At 48.1% G+C, this 17,777-nt stretch overlaps 1 protein-coding gene across 2 annotated transcripts; it reads right to left on the bottom strand.

Moving 5' to 3' along the window:
• Positions 1-1,411: 1,411 nt before the first annotated feature.
• On the bottom strand, positions 1,412-12,060 carry ANKRD54 (ankyrin repeat domain 54). Of its 2 annotated transcripts, none has more exons than XM_070371607.1 (8): positions 11,616-12,060; positions 9,503-9,550; positions 4,787-4,885; positions 4,033-4,104; positions 3,506-3,553; positions 3,309-3,433; positions 3,056-3,163; positions 1,412-2,740 (listed from the first exon to the last, which is right to left on the bottom strand). In XM_070371607.1, exons 1-8 carry the CDS (start codon positions 11,938-11,940, stop codon positions 2,666-2,668), a joined length of 900 nt encoding a protein of 299 aa, XP_070227708.1. In that variant the 5' UTR covers positions 11,941-12,060; the 3' UTR covers positions 1,412-2,665. The 2 variants fall into 2 exon arrangements, with proteins under 2 accessions (XP_070227708.1, XP_070227709.1); XM_070371608.1 differs by having other exon boundaries at positions 4,787-4,880; positions 11,616-11,754.
• Between the last annotated feature and the right edge of the window lie 5,717 nt (positions 12,061-17,777).

Raw genomic sequence — 17,777 nt, 5'->3', positions numbered from 1 at the left:
CTCAGTAAGGTCCACGGTGTCTACTGGGTCTTATGAACACTGGGGAGATCTGCACTTTGGGAATCTTGGCAGATATTCCTGGGCTCGGCTGGGTCACATGCTGCTATCTGACCTCAAGCAAGTTACTCTCTCTCTGAGCCTCAATCTTGTGCATCTATAAAATAGTGAGCAAGGGTGCTGGCTAATCTTTGACTGCAAACACTAAATCAAAGGGCTTGTATAATAGGCCTGCTGGCACGTAGCAGGAGCTCAACAAATGTTGTGGCCCTCAGTTTTAGGAAACCGCTTCTGAGAAGACTCGGACTTCAGGCATGGTGGAAGCATGAGCTTTGGGGGTGAGTCCAGGTTCCACCCCAGCTGCCCCGTTGGGTCACTCTGGCAAACCTGCCTTTTCTTACCCATCCGAAGCAGCAGGAAGGCCAGCTATCTCACAGGATGGCTGTGAGAACCCGTGAATACCCTTCTCCCAGCATCACCACCATCTGCGTGGCAGGGATTTTGTGTTTTCTTCCCCTGCTGTGTTCCCACCTGGAGCCCTGGTGAGTGTAAAGCAAGTGCCTGAGAGGTATTTCCAACGTGAATGAAATGGGAGGTGTAGAGAAGAGGACCCTATCCAGAAGGTGAAATCAACAGATGTGGATTTTTTCTTCCTGCCACCACCACCCTCCCCACTGCTTCCCTCACAAACTCGGTTATTCCTGGAGCAGCCAGGGAGAGAGCTGACTCCTGTGTGGGCAACCTGTCAGGTTCTCCATCTCGCCCTGCCCAGCCCAGCCCGCTCAGGGCCCACGTGCGTGTTTGCTCCTCTTTTTTAAAATGTTTACTTATTCATTCGGTTGTGGCATGCAGGATCGCTACTGCGTCCTCTGCCCTCCTCTCTCCCCAGTCTTTCCCCAACCCTGGCAACCTGATGGGGCTTGCAGTTTCCCCTCTCCCAGGGCCCAGGAGGCAGCCCCAGGCCTGAATATCACATTCTGCCTCCCCAGAGGTCCTTTCTTCTTTAGGGTCTGGGGAACTGCTAGGTCCCATGAGTTCAATTCAGATCTGATCAAGCTGGGATTTGGGAGACAAACTCCCCTCCTCCTGAAAAGCAGCCAGGACTCGAGTCTGGCGAGAGGGAAAGCGGGGCAGAGCAAGAGCAGAACCAGGACTGACAATTTGGGAAAAGTCTATCTTGACTCCGTAGTCAAATGTTTTCTGGGAGACAGCTGGGTCTCGCAAGCCTTCCCTTCAGGCTTCCCCGCTATGGCAGATCCCTGCCAGGAGGGGGCGCTTCCTTTTGCATCTCTGAGCCCCAAGGGGAATGTCGGCTTCTGCCAGGGTAGAAGTTGCAGGGTTGTGTGTTTTTGAGCCTTCACTAGAGTATTAGTTTCCCTTCACTACTGCAACAAATTACCACAAATCTAGTAGCTTAAAACAACACAAATTTATTCTCTTACAGTTCTGGCAGTCAGAATTTGAAACCTGTATCTCTGAGCTAAAATCAAGGTGTCAGCAGGTTGGTTCCTTCTGGAAGTTATGAAGGAAGAATCCATTTCCTTGCCTTATTATTATTATTTTTTAATTTATTTTTTTGGCTGCACTGGGTCTTCACTGCTGTGCTTGGGCTTCAGTAGTTGCGGCACACAGGCTTAGTTGCCTGGAGGCATGTGGGATTTTCCCAGACCAGGGATCAAACCTGTGTCCCTTGCATTGGCAGGTGGATTCCACTGGCCCACCAGGGAAGCCCTCCTTGCCTTTCCCAGCTACTGGAGGCCGCCTCATTCCTTGCCTTGTGACCCCTGCCTCGCGTTACTCGTTTCTTGATTGGTCACCTTGTCCCCTACTTCCTCTCTGAGCTCCTGCTTCCTTCTAATAAGGATCCATGTGATTACATCAGGCTTGCCTGGATAATCCAGGATAATCGCCCTGTCTAAAGACCTTAGCTTAATGACATCTGCAAAGTCCCTTTCATCATATAAGGTGGTGTTCACTGGTTCCTGGGATTAGAATGTGGCCATCTTGAGGGCCTCTCCTCGCCTGCTACAACTAGGCTGCAGAAAGGCTACACCTTCCTGGTGTTTCTGTGATTGGGCAAAAAAGGGCTGGGGATTTCTGCTTTGGGTTCAGCTAGGTCCTCCCTAACCTTGTATTTCTAAGGTCTAGGCTTCACCAACCCCCTGACCCCTTCCAAACCAAAGAAACTAGCTGCCATGTCTCCTTGCAAGTCCGGTGACAAGCCTGATCTAAGTGCTGGTGAGAGGTGCAGGGCCAGCCAAGAAGCCCCCTAGGCCAGAGGGTGCCTGCCCTAAGCCCACCCGGCTGGCTGCAACAAGCCCACGGCTGGGAGGGGACTCAGAGGAGGGTCTGGGGCCTGCTGAGGGCACCAGGGAGGCTGTGGGATGAGCAAGGCCTGTGAGGAGAGTGCGTGTCAAGTCAGCCAGGGCTGAGGCGTGGCTGTGCTGCTGCGGGAGCCAAAGGAAGAAGCTGGGGGCTGTGGTCTCGGCCCACGGACATGACAGAGACTACAGCTGGGAGCAGCGCTGAGGTCAGTGAGAGAACGCCTCTGCCTCCCAGCAGCTGGGATGAGGCCTCGGCAGACGGGGTCCCAGGCGCCAGGCCTTTTCTTTGTAGCGAGAGGGCAGCAGGCAGGGCGGGGGAGGCAGCGGGCAGGGCGGCGCTCTTGCTACCTCTTCTCCATGTTCTGCATCTGCAAGCTGAGGGAGGTGAAGCTGGCCAGCAGGTCGGTCACTTCGTCCACCTGTGGAGGAAACCAAGGCTCTGTGATGGGGTGTCCCAGGTCTCCCCCACAGCACCACAGGCGCAGAGGCAGGCACGGTCTCTTCTCCCAGGGCCTGTGAGGGCTTCACCCTGGACTATGGAGCAGCTGTCCAAGGGTGAATCCTCGCTGACCCAGAGAGAAGGACCCAGGCCGCTTCCAAGGAGGTGGACAGAGGCTCTGAGGCCCACAGAGGACGGCAACCAGCAGCCATGCCTCTCTCTCCAGCCTCAGAGCGGGGACCGGCTCACTCTGAGGCTCCTGCCAGGCCCTGGTCTGGACCGCAGCTGCGCTCACCTGCTCGCGGGTGCTCGTCTTCTGGAGGCGGGTGCAGAGGTCATCTAGCCGCTCCCGCTGCTCATGCCGCCCTAGGCGCTCCAGGTACTCCCTCAGCATCTGGATGATCTGAAACCAGAGGGCAGGCTGAGGGTGTGCCCACAGGCACAGAGCAGCCTGAGGCTGCTGCCCAGGGGCATGCTGGACCAGGTGTCGGCTGGGGTCCACGTGAACCCTTAAGTCACCCACTCAGTGCTGCAGGCTCAGCGCTCACCTGCTTCACCTCCAGCCGCACGGCTTCCAGGCACTGGGAGTGGCCTTCCTGCAGGATGTTGAGCTTGGACTTAGCCAGGTGCAGGGGTGTGCGGCCCGCTCGGTCCAGGGCGTCTACCCGGGCCCCTGGGGGGACAGACAGCGGTGAGCATGCTGAGCAGGGGGAGGAGGAGAGAGGACGGGGAGGGGAGCACTCACCTCCTCGCAGCAGCGTGGTGATGACGGGGGCGTGGTTGGTGCAGGCCGCTGAGGAAGGAGAACAGGGACTGAGAGCTCAGGACCGCGGGGGGCGTGGCCCTGGGTGCCCGCAGGAGGGAGCAGGACTGTGTCTCTCAGGGTTCAGGTGCTAGATCACACCCCGAGAGGCATCACTGAGGCAGCAACTGGGGGGATTCAGCGATCAAACCCAACTTCCTCCCTACACAGCTGGGGAAACTGAGGCTGGGAGGCAGGACCCGCCTCGCCACAAGCCATGATGAGAGTTGGCCACAGGGCGGGAACCTCCCCCGGCAGAGCTGCTGCTGAGCCAGTTCAGGTTGTGAAATCAGCTCTACTTGGGGCACAGCCAACCAACAGTGGATGGGGTCAGCCATGTACACAGCCCAAGGGGAGTACGGCCCTGGGGACTCAGGCTCTCCCCAGGGGACAGGAGAGCCTGCTGGGGGCCTGCAGGACCCTGGGCTCTCCATCAAAGGAGCCTGTCTTGGCAGCTTCCAGGCGCTCACCCAGGTGCAGTGGCGTGTTCCCCAGCCCATCTCGCTGGTTGGGGTCGGCTCCGTGGTCCAGAAGCAGCTGTACTGGAAAAAGGAAAGCCCCAGAGGAGCCGCTGGGGGTGTCTACTGGCAGCATCCTAGCCTCCATCCCTACATGGAACACTGAAAGCCAGTACGCTGCCCAGTGCGGTTTCACTACCTTGCTCACTCGTGAGGCCTGTGTGCAGGACGCTGAGCACCATGAACTAAGGCTTCTGGGAGGGTCCCTGAGCCTGTGCAGGTATACGGGACTGAGATTTTAGGGTTAAAGAAAGTTCTCCCAACAGCTGTGGCTGCTAGTGAAGGTTCTTAAGGGGCATGAGACAGGATGCCGGGCACTGAAAAGATTCTATATTTTGATCCAGGAGGTGGACACAGCAGTGTATGTACATAGAGACTTTACTGTTTGCAAGTTATACCACATCCTAAAAAGACTTCTGGGAAAAAAAAAATTGGGTTTGGGGGCGGGCTGTCCCACTGCTGCCCTTAGCACTGAGTAAATGTTGCCTGAATGTCTGGAAGGTCCGGTCCGACCTTGGGGTCGATCTCGTTCTTTCCCCAGGTGAGCCCACCTTAGCCTGGCAGTGCCAGTTCCACAGGCCAGAGGCGTGGGAGGGTCCAGCCTTCCTCGCCTCCAGCAGCCCCCCACCGGCCGTGTGCTGTTCCCCAGTGTCTCTGGAGGCAGAATACTCACCAAGCCCCCCTCCCCCACCTCCCAAGGACTCACCAATCTGGTCGTTGCCATTGCAGGAGGCAAAGTGCAAGGCAGTCCGGCCCTTGTCGTCAGCTGCACAGGGGTCCGCGCCTTCCTCCAGGAGCTGCTGCACTGGCACCGCCAAGACAGAGGGAACAAGCAGGGAGAGTGGCGGCGTCAGCCAAGCTGCAGCCCCGGGGGTGGGCAAGGGTCCTCAGGGCCCCTTCCAGCAAGGCATCCATAATGTGTGGGAGAGCTAGTCCCTCCAGGATGCGGCCCCTGGAGGACTGCCGTGACAAGGGACTTGTTCTCCTGAGGGCACAACTGAGCACCATGGGTGCTGGGTGCTCAAGTACGTGTCTTGGGACAGAGCATCACAGAAGGATCTCGGCCCTCAGGGTCAGGAATTCTGGAGTCATGGAAATCCCCAGTATTGGTTTTGGTCCTGCCCCTCTACAGGGGCAGGAGTCTGGCTACACATCCATCCAACTGGGGCACATCTGTGGGCTGACGCTCACTTAGCTCCCAAGAGGCAGCCCTTTAGAGTGGACAGAGCCTGGGCTCTGCCATGCAGACCAAGTCCCAGACCGAGCTGAGCAAAAAGGAAAGGAGTTCATTGCCAACAGCATGCGGCAGTGGGCAAAGCTGGGCTGGGAGCAGGAAGGCCGAGATTTGGGCCCCCATTCACCAGCAAATGGGAGTAGTTTCTGCCCAGTCAACCTCTAGAGCTGCCATGATGAGAATAATGGATATGAAAGTACTTTTCTGAAAAGTCTGGAGCCACTGTAAAATGGGAGGCATTATGTATTGCATGCCCATGTCCAAACTGAAATGTAGAAATTGCTGCCAAACATCATTTTAGAGCAAGCAGTGGAATGCCCTAGCAATCCCCCAGCGAACCTCTCAAGGACCCAAGTCCTTCCAGGCGAAGCCCAGATAATCTCCTGCTCCATGAATCTCTCCCGTCTCCTTAAGGTGAATGAGCCCCTCTGACCCCCACATCTCTGTGGTGCCCTGGTCATCCTGCTGCTCTCACATTAACATGCTGAGCTCTTTCAGAGTAACTGCCTGTACACCAAGCACCAGCCAGGCATCAGCTGCCTGACTGCCAAGACCCTCAACCACTCAACATGGTACCATGTCCATGCTACAGACGAGGAGACAGACTCCAACCCAAGCCAACAGGAGGGCTGGGATAGGAACCCAGGTTTCTCCTGCTCAAGAACTTTTACCTCTCTGACTAAACACATGACTTCCCTTTCTTTGGGTTTTTTGTTTGTTTTTAGAAATGGTGTCACTTTATACGCTTCTTCTCCAGCTATACTGTAGGTTTTTATTTTGTTTCTTAATATCCTGGATGGAGATATGACTTGACCTGTTTCACAAATGTTGCTGACTGACTGCATAAATGAATGAATGGTTTGGGAATGAATGAATGGGAAAGGTTTATAAGAGTGGAAAAGAAGGAAGAGCTTCAGGTCACCTTGGTGTTCATCAGTGCAGTCACCAAAAGAGAGCCAGCATCCCTGAGATAAAGTAAATGGTTCTATTTTTGTGATCTGTACAGCTAACAGTCTTTTCGGAAACCACTTTAGCAACACCTATCAGAAGCCATCAAGACACACGTATCCTTTGATGTAGAAACCCCATTCCTAGGAAATTATCTTAATAGTGAAAAACCAGTGTGCAAATATATGACTAACTGAATAACTCTTGCTTTGTCCCTTTGAAGGCATCATGTGCATCCATTACAAACTGTGGTTTCAGCTGGGGAATGGAATTACAAGGTAATTTCTGCTTTTTACAAGCTTTACACAAATTGTACAGCTATGTATTTATTCTATAAATAGGAAAGATGGCACTTCTGTTTTGAAAAAGAACAAATGGTTATGAAGACTATGGGAAAGGTTTATGATACATAAAGCATTAAGCAGGCTGTAAAATTGTGTATACAGCACAGTCTACAAGCTCATCAAGAAAATTCCTCTGTACAGGAAAAAGGACAGGAAGGATATTCACCAAAATATTAACAAAGATTAGCTCCTTTGCTGACATTTAAAATGTTTTTCTTGTATATTTTTCTAATTTTTAAAAGATTTTAAATGCATATATCATTTTCACATTTAAAATCTTTTCAGTGGGACTTTCCTGGCAGTTCAGTGGCTAAGACTCTGAGCTCCCAACATAGGGTGCCCAGGTTCGCTCCCTGGTCAGGGAACTAGATTTCACATGCTGCAGCCAAGAGTTAACATGCCACAGCTACAAGATCCTGCAGCTAAAGAGCCCCCATGCTGCAACTAAGACCTGGTGCAGCCAAAAAAAAATCTTTCAAATGATTATGAATTCACAGAAAGGTACGTATAATTTAACCATAGGAGGGCAGAAATTTTACACCCACTATAATTGCTAACCTATACCAAAGACCCAACAAACATGAAGCAAGAAAACAGAATGCTAACCATACAGTAAAAAGGAGTGAAAAAGCTAAAGTACAGCCAGTTTTGCTATCAGAGTCCTGCAAGAGCCTGATGGGTGTGTCACAGACTCTGAATGGAAAATTACAGCATTTCCACCAAAATAATGAAACTACCATGTGGACACCTGATTCAAGATAAGCTAGACACTGGCTAATGATTGTGAAAGCTGATAAACATCTTTTACTGTTGTGAAAAGGAAAAGATAAGCTAGACATAAACTCACAGGCATAGAGAACAAACCAGTGGTTACCACTGGGAAGAGGGGAGGCAATATAGCGGTGGGGAAGTAACTATTAGGGGCAAACTATTAGGTATAAAACAAGCTACAGGGATATATTATACAACAGGGGGAATATAGCCAATATTTTGTAACAACTATAAATGAAGTATAACCTGTAAAAATTGTGAATCACTATACTGTACACTTGTAACTTATATAATATTGTACTTCAACTATGCTTCGATTTAAAAGAGAGAGAAAGTAAACCTATTAAAAAAAGGTGAACTAAAAATAAAATAAAATTTAAAAAAATTTAAAAAGGTAAACTAGACTTTCTGTGGAAGGGAAGTATAATTAGAATATTCTCTGGCCATACACTAGAGGTATTAAAAAGAGAATATATCATTTTTCCTTGAAAAGCCATATAGGTTACCACCCAAATATTCCACAATATTAAAGTTCATGGAAGAGATGAAATTGGAGAGCGCTGAAAAGCCCTCCAGTTTCTAGGCCTGCTCACTATGCTCTGCCAGGGATAAGGGACCCACTCAAGGCCCAGCTCCCTGAGGGGAACAACCTCCTCTCCATGCCTGCTCTCCTATCCATGGCCCTTTATCTACACTTATATTTTATCTGTTGACCACAGCATCGCACTCTCAAAATAGAATGATGGCCACGTGAGATACGGCAGAATCACAACACCCAAAGATGCCTATGGCTAAATAGCCAGAATTTATGGATAGGCTACCTTACATAGCAAAAGGGACCTCACAGACAGGATTAAGGTTAGCAACCTCTAGCTAGATTATTGGAGAAGGCAATGGCACCCCACTCCGGTACTCTTGCCTGGAAAATCCCATGGATGGAGGAGCCTGGTCGGCTGCAGTCCATGGGGTCAAGAAGAGTCGGACACGACTGAATGACTTCACTTTCACTTTTCACTTTCACGCATCGGAGAAGGAAATGGCAACCCACTCCAGTGTTCTTGCCTGGAGAATCCCAGGGACGGGGGAGCCTGGTGGGCTGCCGTCTACGGGGTCGCACAGAGTCAGACACGACTGAAGCGACTTAGTAGCAGCAGCAGCTAGATTATCCTGGATTTTGCAGGCCCAATCTAACACATGAGTCTTTAACATCAGAGAACCTTTTCCCATTGGTAGAACCAGTGTGCGGACTCAGTCTACTATCGCTGACTCTGAAGATGAAGGGAGAGGACTACGAGCCAAGGAACGTGGGCAGCCTCAGGAGCTGGGAAAGGCAGGGAAACAAATTCTTCATGGAGCCTTCGGCAAGAAATACAGCCCCACTGACACTCTGATTTCAGCCTGATGAGACCTAAGCTGGACTTCCAACCTTCATAGTTGTATGATGACAAACTGGTGCTGTTTTACACAACTATATCTGTGGTTATTTGTTACAGCAGTTACAGAAAACCAATATACCACTTTTCCCTGATTCACAGAATGAAGTAAGTCAGTGGATAAAATTAAATCTTTTTTTTCCCTATAACTTGTCTTGTACCTTTGATGCTGCTACTGCCCTATCAGCTAGTAAAGGATGAAGAGCGACAACAACAACAAAAAAAACAGAGCCGTGTCCTGCTAGGAGCCCACCCCTGCCTTTCAGATGTTCTGTCAACTTAAGTTTGAGAACCCCACTACCACCAAGCCTCAGGGAGCAGCGGAAGGGCTCTATGCAGATGGTGGCTCTCCTGGCGGTTCAAGTTGATTGATTTTCATTCCTTTTAGCCACAAGGTCCCAAAAACTCCCACTCTGCGGCTGGGTGCCAGGGATACAAAAGCTCCCGCCATGAGGGGGCTCACAGGGTAATAAACACTCTGACACCAGTAAGGACAGGGTGGCAGGCAAGCATGCGAAGAGTAAGCATCTGCACCAGACTTGTCATCTGTAAGACGACAGCAGTTATACAACAGATACAGTGGTCCCAGGGCTGAGCTGGCAGAATTCAAGCACTGTCTTCCCAGGTACTGGTGATGTGGACTTTTCCTTCCCTGACCAGACCACGGAGCCAGACTCACTCTGCACACTCACCTGTTTCCACATCGTTGGCATTGGCTGAGTCCCTCAGCCTTTTCAGAGCTGTGAAGAGAATAAGAGTGCCAGTTAAAAAAACAAACAAAAAAACCCAGCAATGGCCATGATGAAGCAGAAAGTGATGGCTTCCTGGGAACTTCCTGGCAGTCCAGTGGTTAAGGATCCATGTGTGTGTCGCACACAGCACTGCCAAATGGAAAAAAAAAAATCTAAAAGGAAAGAGAGGTGCCAGGATATAACCAGGAGAAACCTGAAATGTGACACAGCTCGTGCAAAAGCCACATTTTGTAGCAAATCCTCCAAGGCCTTTGCAGCCAGATCTTGGCTCTGCCACTTGGTGACCTTTAACAAGTTAATTAAGCCCCTGGGCTTCAGATCTATCAAGTACAAACAAGGTTGAGCTCTGTCCTGACAGTCCTAAGTTGTTGTAAAAATCAAATGAGATGATTTACACAAAACTCTTTGTGAGCTGGTTACACATATAATCTTATATTCTCCTTCAAAACAGGCCACTCCCAAATGGCATATTTAAATTTGATAATTCCCACAGAGAAACTTTTTTCTCCACAATGACACTACCTCTATATTAAAGGCTAATAGAAAGCAATACTTTTATCATCAGAGAAATGGACAAAAATTACAATTCAGATATATGATTCCTTACATTCATACAGCACTTTCAAATTCTCAATTAATCCTCATAACACCACTAAGATATGAGTAGGTCCTAGAGGGAATCTAAAAGTCCCCATTCTTAAATTTTTCAGGGTGTTGGTTTCCATGGCATCCATAAAATGTAAAAGAAATATGGAAGAAGTATCAGAGCAGGAGTTCTAACACCAGCACAACCAACTTTTACTGATGTGACTTCAGTCAGTTCAGTTCAGTCGCTCAGTGCGTCCGAATCTTTGCGACCCCATGAATCGCAGCACGCCAGGCCTCCCTGTCCATCACCAACTCCCGGAGTTCACTCAGACTCACGTCCATCGAGTCAGTGATGCCATCCAGCCATCTCATCCTCTGTCGTCCCCTTCTCCTCTGCCCCCAATCCCTCCCAGCATCAGGGTCTTTTCCAATGAGTCAACTCTTTGCATGAGGTGGCCAAAGTACTGGAGTTTCAGCTTTAGCATCATTCCTTCCAAAGATGGAATGTGACTTAGAGCAAGACAGTTATTTCTCCAAGCCTCAGTTTTATCTTCAGTAAAGTGGGAACAGTATCTGGATCTTGATGAGTTATTATGAGGATCAAAAACCGTCACAGGGCTTCCCTGGTGGTCTAATGGTTAAGAATCTGCCTGCCAATACAGGGGACACGGGTTTGATACCTGGTCCAGGAAGATCCCACAGGCCTCTGAGCAACTAAGCTCATGCGCCACAACTATTGAACCTGAATTCTAGAGCCCAGAAGCTGCAGCTACTGAAGTGTGTACCTAGAGCCCATGCTCTGCAACAGGAGAAGCCACCGCCAGGAGAAGCCTGCGCACCACAGTAAGGAATAGCCCGCACTCACCATAACTAGAGAAAGCCTGCGCTCAGCAAAGACGGCCCAGCAGAGCCAAAAATAAATAAATCTTAAAAAGAAAAGAAAATGACCACATTATCACCCAACATTGTCTGGCACACGTTGATGGCCAAATATTGACTATACATTTCCTACTTTACCTAACTCTTGTCAACATTCCTGTAAAGCATACCATTCCCATTTTACAGATAAGAAAACTACAACTGAAAGGGTCTGTAGTTTGCCTAAGGCCACCATGAGCTAGAAAAGTCCAACCCAGGTCTGTGCATTTAAAGAAGCTGGTACGACTTGGCTCTGATACGAAAATATTCTCCACTACCCCATGTATTATCTACACCTGGGGCTAGGAATCCGTTTCTACTCAGGAACTACCCAATGTGAAAAGCCTCCGGGACTGTTTCTGAGCAGGAAGACTACTTTTTTTTTTTTTTTTACACTCATGGTCCTTAGCAGTCATACGACTACTATTCCTACTGGAAGGGGACTCAGGGGTCACTCCAGGTCCGTAGCGCAGACGTCGGAGGACTCATCCTGAGCGGGCTGGAGAGATCAGCCGAGGCCAGCCCCGCCTCCCGCCGAGCTCCTCACCGTGCACCTCCTTGCCAGTGGGCCCGAGCCGGCGGTGGGGCCTGGCGGCGCGCCGCAGCCTGCCCGCGGGGATCTTACAGCGCAGCTCATCGCGGGGCTCCGCGTCCTGCTGCCACAGGACGTGCAGGTAGCGCAGCGGGGACTGGGCCCCGCCGGACGCCCGGCCCGGGAGGCCCGCGCCGCCGCCCAGCGCAGACCCAAAGTCGGCGAAGGAGAAGAGGCCCTCGGGACCCGTCAGCGGCTCTGGCGCCACCGCGCACTCGCCGTCGGAGCTTGAGCGGCCAGAGCGCGACTCGTCGTCCGCGCCCCCGGCGGCGGCTGCCATGGCAACGGCTCCGCGCGGGCCTGGCCGCCTGAGGAGCCTCGTGCCTGAAGGACCAACGGACCCGCTTCCCTCCGCCCTAATGGCTCGCTGTCAGCGGACGAGCTGGCGGGCCGGGCGTGCAACCACGGCAACTGGGTCGGGGGGCGGTCTCGGGGAGGGGAGCGGGGCCGTTTCGGACCAATGAAAACCCTTCCAACTGCAATAGACCTGGTTTCCGGCAGTATGACTGATGGGTATAAGGACCAATCGCAAATTTGAGCTGCTCAATCCCCTCGCCTTACTTCCCTACCGGAGCCAATAAAATAGCTGAGTTTAAGACACTTTTTTTTCTTATTTCTCCCATCGGATCAAGGGAAAGATAACGGGCAGATGCCCTAGCCAATCACGTTAAGATGATGTGCAGCCAATCACAAAGGAAAGTGAAGAATCCGGGGGGGGGAAAGGAGAGGAAGAAAATGTTTAAATCAATGAACGTAAAAAAAAAAAAAAAAATCCTAAAAATACACAGTGTTAAGTAGGAAATGAGAATACGTTAAAATGTGGGGCTAGCAACACGAACCGTGTAGTAATAGCTTTTAAAGGCGATAAATTCCGTTCGTTCTCTCCGTAACCCTGGCGTTGATCACTAATTTACAAAAAAATGAATTCTGTAATTCAAGGACTTTCCTGAGGCTCAGACGTTAAAGAATATGCCTGCTATGTAGGAGACCCGGGTTCGATCCCTGGATCGGGAAGCTCCCCTGGAGAAGGAAATGGCAACCCACTCCAATATTCTTGCCTGGAAAACCCCATGGACAGAGGAGTCTGGCGGGGAGTCCAGTCCATAGGGTCACGAAGAGTCGGACACGACTGAGCTACTAACACTGTAACTCAACATCATTACACGAGAGTGATCAACATTTGAGTCTGAGAGCCAATCACTGAGCCAGCAAATTCTCTGTGCTAAGTCCTGGACACAGAATCAGACTACGCTCCGAGAGGCTCACGTCGGATGGGAGAAGTCAGAGCCGTAAACAAGGAACTGTTCCGCAAACCGCTAACGGTGAGCTTAGCAACCTCTCCCAGGTACCCTGCTTTGTAAGAATTTTCACAACCCTGAATCCCACATGCACTTCTGTAAAGTGAGCAAAGAGGATCACCGCTACTTCATAGACGAGGGGCTGAAACCAGAGAGATAACGGACTTGTTCACGGATGCCCAGCTCTCTTGAGAGGAAGACTGTCCTGGCAAAAGTTGTTCCTTGTTATTCAGCGCAGTGAAAATGTAATCTTTTTCTGACAGTTGAAAAGCACTTTCAGATTTTGCAGTGTTCTCAGAACACCGCTATAAAGTTTATCATTGTAACATATGGAGAAAAATATTTATTATTGTTATTCTTCTCCTCTGCCCCATGCAGGAGAAGGGCATATGCCAAGTTCATTTGTATCTAGAAAGAAACATTGAATGGGTACTATTTACCAAGTGCTTAATATATATGATGCCATTTAGTTCTCCTTCACAAGAGCCTTAGCAGGTAGATATTATTATACTGACTTAGCAGAATAGGAAACTGTAGTCTTGAAATGTCATATGAATCAACCAGGGGTATGAGACTAGAAAGTTGGAGAACTGGGATATGAACATAGAAAATCCTCTCTTTCCATCACACTGCTCTCTTTAATAAAGAGCCCCCTGGAAACCTGCGTCCACAGAATGTAAGTGACTTCTGGGTGTTTATACCTCAATTCTGCCGAGTGTACACTGAATTAACTTTATTACTCATTCCTCAACTTTTTCCATGTAATAACCTCCAAAATAATCTTCATCCCTCCAGTCTCTCTTTGAAGAATCAAGGTTTACTTGTTGTCTAAAGCACAATTCTCTTCATGTCCTACTAGTGGATCTGGTCTTCAAGCCATCTGGTCTCCTAAGATGTTTGCGTTGTCAGAAATCTTTTAATTTAAACAGGATCCCTAAACTTTAGAGGTTGCTGTTACTTCTAAATTTTAAGTCAGCTTTGTTGAAGTACATAGCCCAACCCTTTGTGTGTTGCAAGATCCACTTGTTATTTGGGATTGGAAGAATGGGATGTGGGTTGGATGTGGACCCAGTTAGCCTAACCCAGATGAGTTTTAGAGCGGAACTTGGGACTATGAAATTGTATTCCCTCATAATGCCTGGCTCAGCAACTGGAGCCAGTATACTGTAACTATTTGACTAACTTACTGGTTGAATGAATGAATGCATGAGTAAAGATAGCATGTCCCAGTGGTTAAGACCATCAACATTGGACCATAAATATGTAGTTTTATGGCTCTGAGCAAGTGACTTTCCTTTTCGTATCATCAATTTCCTTAGCCACAAAATAAAAGTAAGAGTAGTCCCTATATCATGTTAGTGCATGCTCACTCAGTCATGTCCAACTCTTTGGGACCCCATGTGCTGTAGCCCACCAGGCTGCTCTAGAGGCCCATGAAATTTTCCAGGCAAGAGTACTGGAGTGGGTTGCCATTTCCTGTTTCGATGATCTTCCCAAACCAGTGATCAAAGCCAAAGATAAAAGAACCTAGTGGAGAAGGCAATGGCAACTCACTCCAGTACTCTTGCCTGGAAAATCCCATGGATGGAGGGGCCTGGTAGGCTGCAGTCCATGGGGTCACACAGAGTCGGACACGACTGAGCAACTTCACTTTCACTTTTCCTTTCACGCATTGGAGAAGGAAATGGCAACCCACTCCAGTGTCCTTGCCTGGAGAATCCCAGGGACGGGGGAGCCTGGTGGGCTGCCGTCTATGGGGTTGCACAGAGTCAGACACGACTGAAGCGACTTAGCAGCAGCAGTAGCAGCAGTACAGAGTGTGATGGTTATTGCTCAAAGTATGATAGTTGTTCTTATAAAGAAGCTTAGGATGCAGGTCAGTTCAGTTCAGCTGCTCAGTTGTGTCTGACTCCCTGTCCATCACCAACTTCCGGAGCCTGCTCAAACTCGTGTCCATCGAGTTGGTGATGCCAGTGCAAATCCTATGCAATTGTGGGCATATTACACTGGCATGAACTTGATCTAAGGGTGCTGCAAGCATTCATACGCAAGTCATTATGTTTGGTCAGTTAGCAAATAGAACATGGAGCACTTAATGGGAGACAAAGAAAGTACCTCTAATGTTGTCAAGTGGGAAAAGCTTCTGGTTGGGAATCCAAGGGCTTGTGTTCTAAGACCTACTCTGCCAAGACTCACTTCATAATTTGGGGACGAGTGTTTCCTTTCTTTGGGCTTCAGTCTTCACATCAAAAGTATTGTTCTAGGTCAGATATTGACACTGGCTCAGGCTGGCTTGGCTTTCCCTTCATTCATTCCTTCATCCTGTTGGCCTACACAATTTGAACTGGTTTCCAACATTAAAAAATTTAGATCTTTCCCATAAAACTTTTTATTTCCAGATTCTTTAAAAAATAAGACAGTATAGCAATACACAACCAACTCTCCCACATGGCAATGGTTGGCTGGAGCTGCATAGCAACTTTCCCCTTTAGATGGGGCATGGTATTCTGGTTTGCCACAGTCCCCACCACTCTCTGTTACCTCCATTTGAGGCCTAAAGGCAGTTACCGTTTGTCCTCATACCTGTGATTTTTTTTTTAATGGAGCTAACAGGAAATTAAAATATCACTTGTCTCCATCAAATGTGGAATAATAAAAACTAGTGTGGAGGAAAATTATTTAGTATGTAAAAGCATGATGTACAGTGACAGTGTGACTTCTTTATGCCATTCTAGAGAATTTCTAATAAACCTACATAAGGGACATCTGACTTTCTGGGGAAATTTAACTTTGACTAACAATTGACTAGGACTCAGAGATGTTTTTTATAACTCTGTAAAGTTAGAGGTTAGCTTGTAGGAAACTGATAAGGTACAGTGATTTTTGTATATCCAGTAAAGAACGTAACACCAGAGTTATGGTTTTGTTACTCTGGAGGGAAAGACACAGATTTGGATCTAATTTAGCAGTCATATTTCTTTCTTTCTATTTTTTGGCTGCACAGGATCTTCGTTGTGGCATGCAAGTTTCTCCAGTTGCAGATGTGGGATCTTAGTTCCCTGACCAGGGATTGAACCCATGTCCTCTGCTTTGGAAGGTGGATTGTTAACCACTGGACCACCAAGTAAGTCCCTAGCAATCATATTTCAGCATTTCTTTGCCCATTCTAGTGCATGTGTGCCCAGTTGTGTCTGACACTTTCTTTGCCCATCAACTATTCTCAAATTCTTTTCAGGCCACGTCTGTCATACTGCTGTTTCCTTCATTAATGAATAACTAAGCTCACTCTTCATTGGTATGAGAATTATGTTTTTAATCTCTTAGTGGTATTAATCTTTTACCTACTGTAGAAGTTCCAAAGATTTTTCATTAGTCATTTGTTGTTAATTTTACTTATAATTTTTAAGTGAAATTTACTCATGTGAAGAGTTGACTCATTGGAAAAGACTCTGATGCTGGGAGGGATTGAGGGCAGGAGGAGAAGGGGACGACAGACGATGAGATGGCTGGATGGCATCACTGACTCGATGGACGTGAGTCTGAGTGAACTCCGGGAGTTGGTGATGGACAGGGATGCCTGGCGTGCCACGATTCATGGGGTCACAAAGATTCGGACACGACTGAGCGACTGAACTGAACTGAGGTTTAAAGTATATACAAGAAATTTCCACGTTTTAACACAAGGCCACTGATTTCTGATAAATGTATACACTCAGGTGACTATCACCTCAATCAAGATATGTAGCATGACACAGAAATATATATATGAGCACGACAATTATATTTGTAACAATTTGAGAATTGCTATTTTAGATTGTAGAAAGAAGGACAGGCCCTTTTCAGAAAAGTAGGTAAATATTTATTTGCAGGCAAGAAAAACAGTCTTCAATAGTCTCTATCAAAGAAGGCTACAATTTAACATACATTTGGAAACAGCCTCCTACTTTCTTGTTTTTTTTTTTCCAATCTAGTGAACTCCTGTACCAGATGATCCCTAAAGATACTTCTACTTCTGATTTATGAAGACTCAGTTACTTGTCTCTCAAGGCCTACATACTACTGCCCCAAAGGGCAGTGAGCAGAGGCTTCTGAGATCATTTCAGGAGAGTGAAACAAACAAGATAATACATCAACTACAAACAAACTCAAGATTCTTGGGAAGTGGGGCTTGACATGAACAGAGCTGAAGAGCCCAGGATGACTATTAAATATAACTAATGGCTTTTCTGCATCAGAATTTCTTGCTTCAAATCCCAAGCAAAAGATCAAGAGAAACAGGCTAGCTTTTCAACTGCTAAATTCTCTCAGCAACTCTCTCAGGTAAAATTATTCCAGGAGCTTTGTTCTGCCCCCAGTTTCTTTCCCTTTGAAGTACTGGTTTTCCATTAACAAGGGAGCCTTGCAAAATCAAACACTCCGTGATCAGACATTTCATAGTCTACAATGGGGGCCCAGCTACTCTCAGGTCAAAGTTGGGTTTCTTTCTTTTCTAAAAAAATTGTCTTCCTTGGATCTTAATTGTGGCATGTGGGATCATCATTTGGGTGCGTGGATTCTAGTTTAGGGGGCACCTGGGCTCCATAAGTTGTGGCATATGGGATCTTAGTTCCCATCAGGGATGGAACCCATGTTCCCTGCATTACAAGGCAGATTCAAATTACACGAGGAATAAACAACAGAAAATAACAAACCAAAAACGAGAGAGGAAAGAGATTTATTTATTTAGAACGAAGGATCACAACGAAAATTGTGGGAGAAATCTTGCAATTACAATTTGTAATTTTAAAAAGCTAACAACACAAACATGAAATCCAGAAAT

Source organism: Bos mutus, chromosome 5 (genome assembly GCF_027580195.1).
Source record: "Bos mutus isolate GX-2022 chromosome 5, NWIPB_WYAK_1.1, whole genome shotgun sequence".
Lineage (NCBI taxonomy): Eukaryota > Metazoa > Chordata > Mammalia > Artiodactyla > Bovidae > Bos > Bos mutus.
The sequence above is the reverse complement of the archived record's forward strand: the minus strand, read 5'-3'. Positions and strand labels throughout refer to the sequence as shown.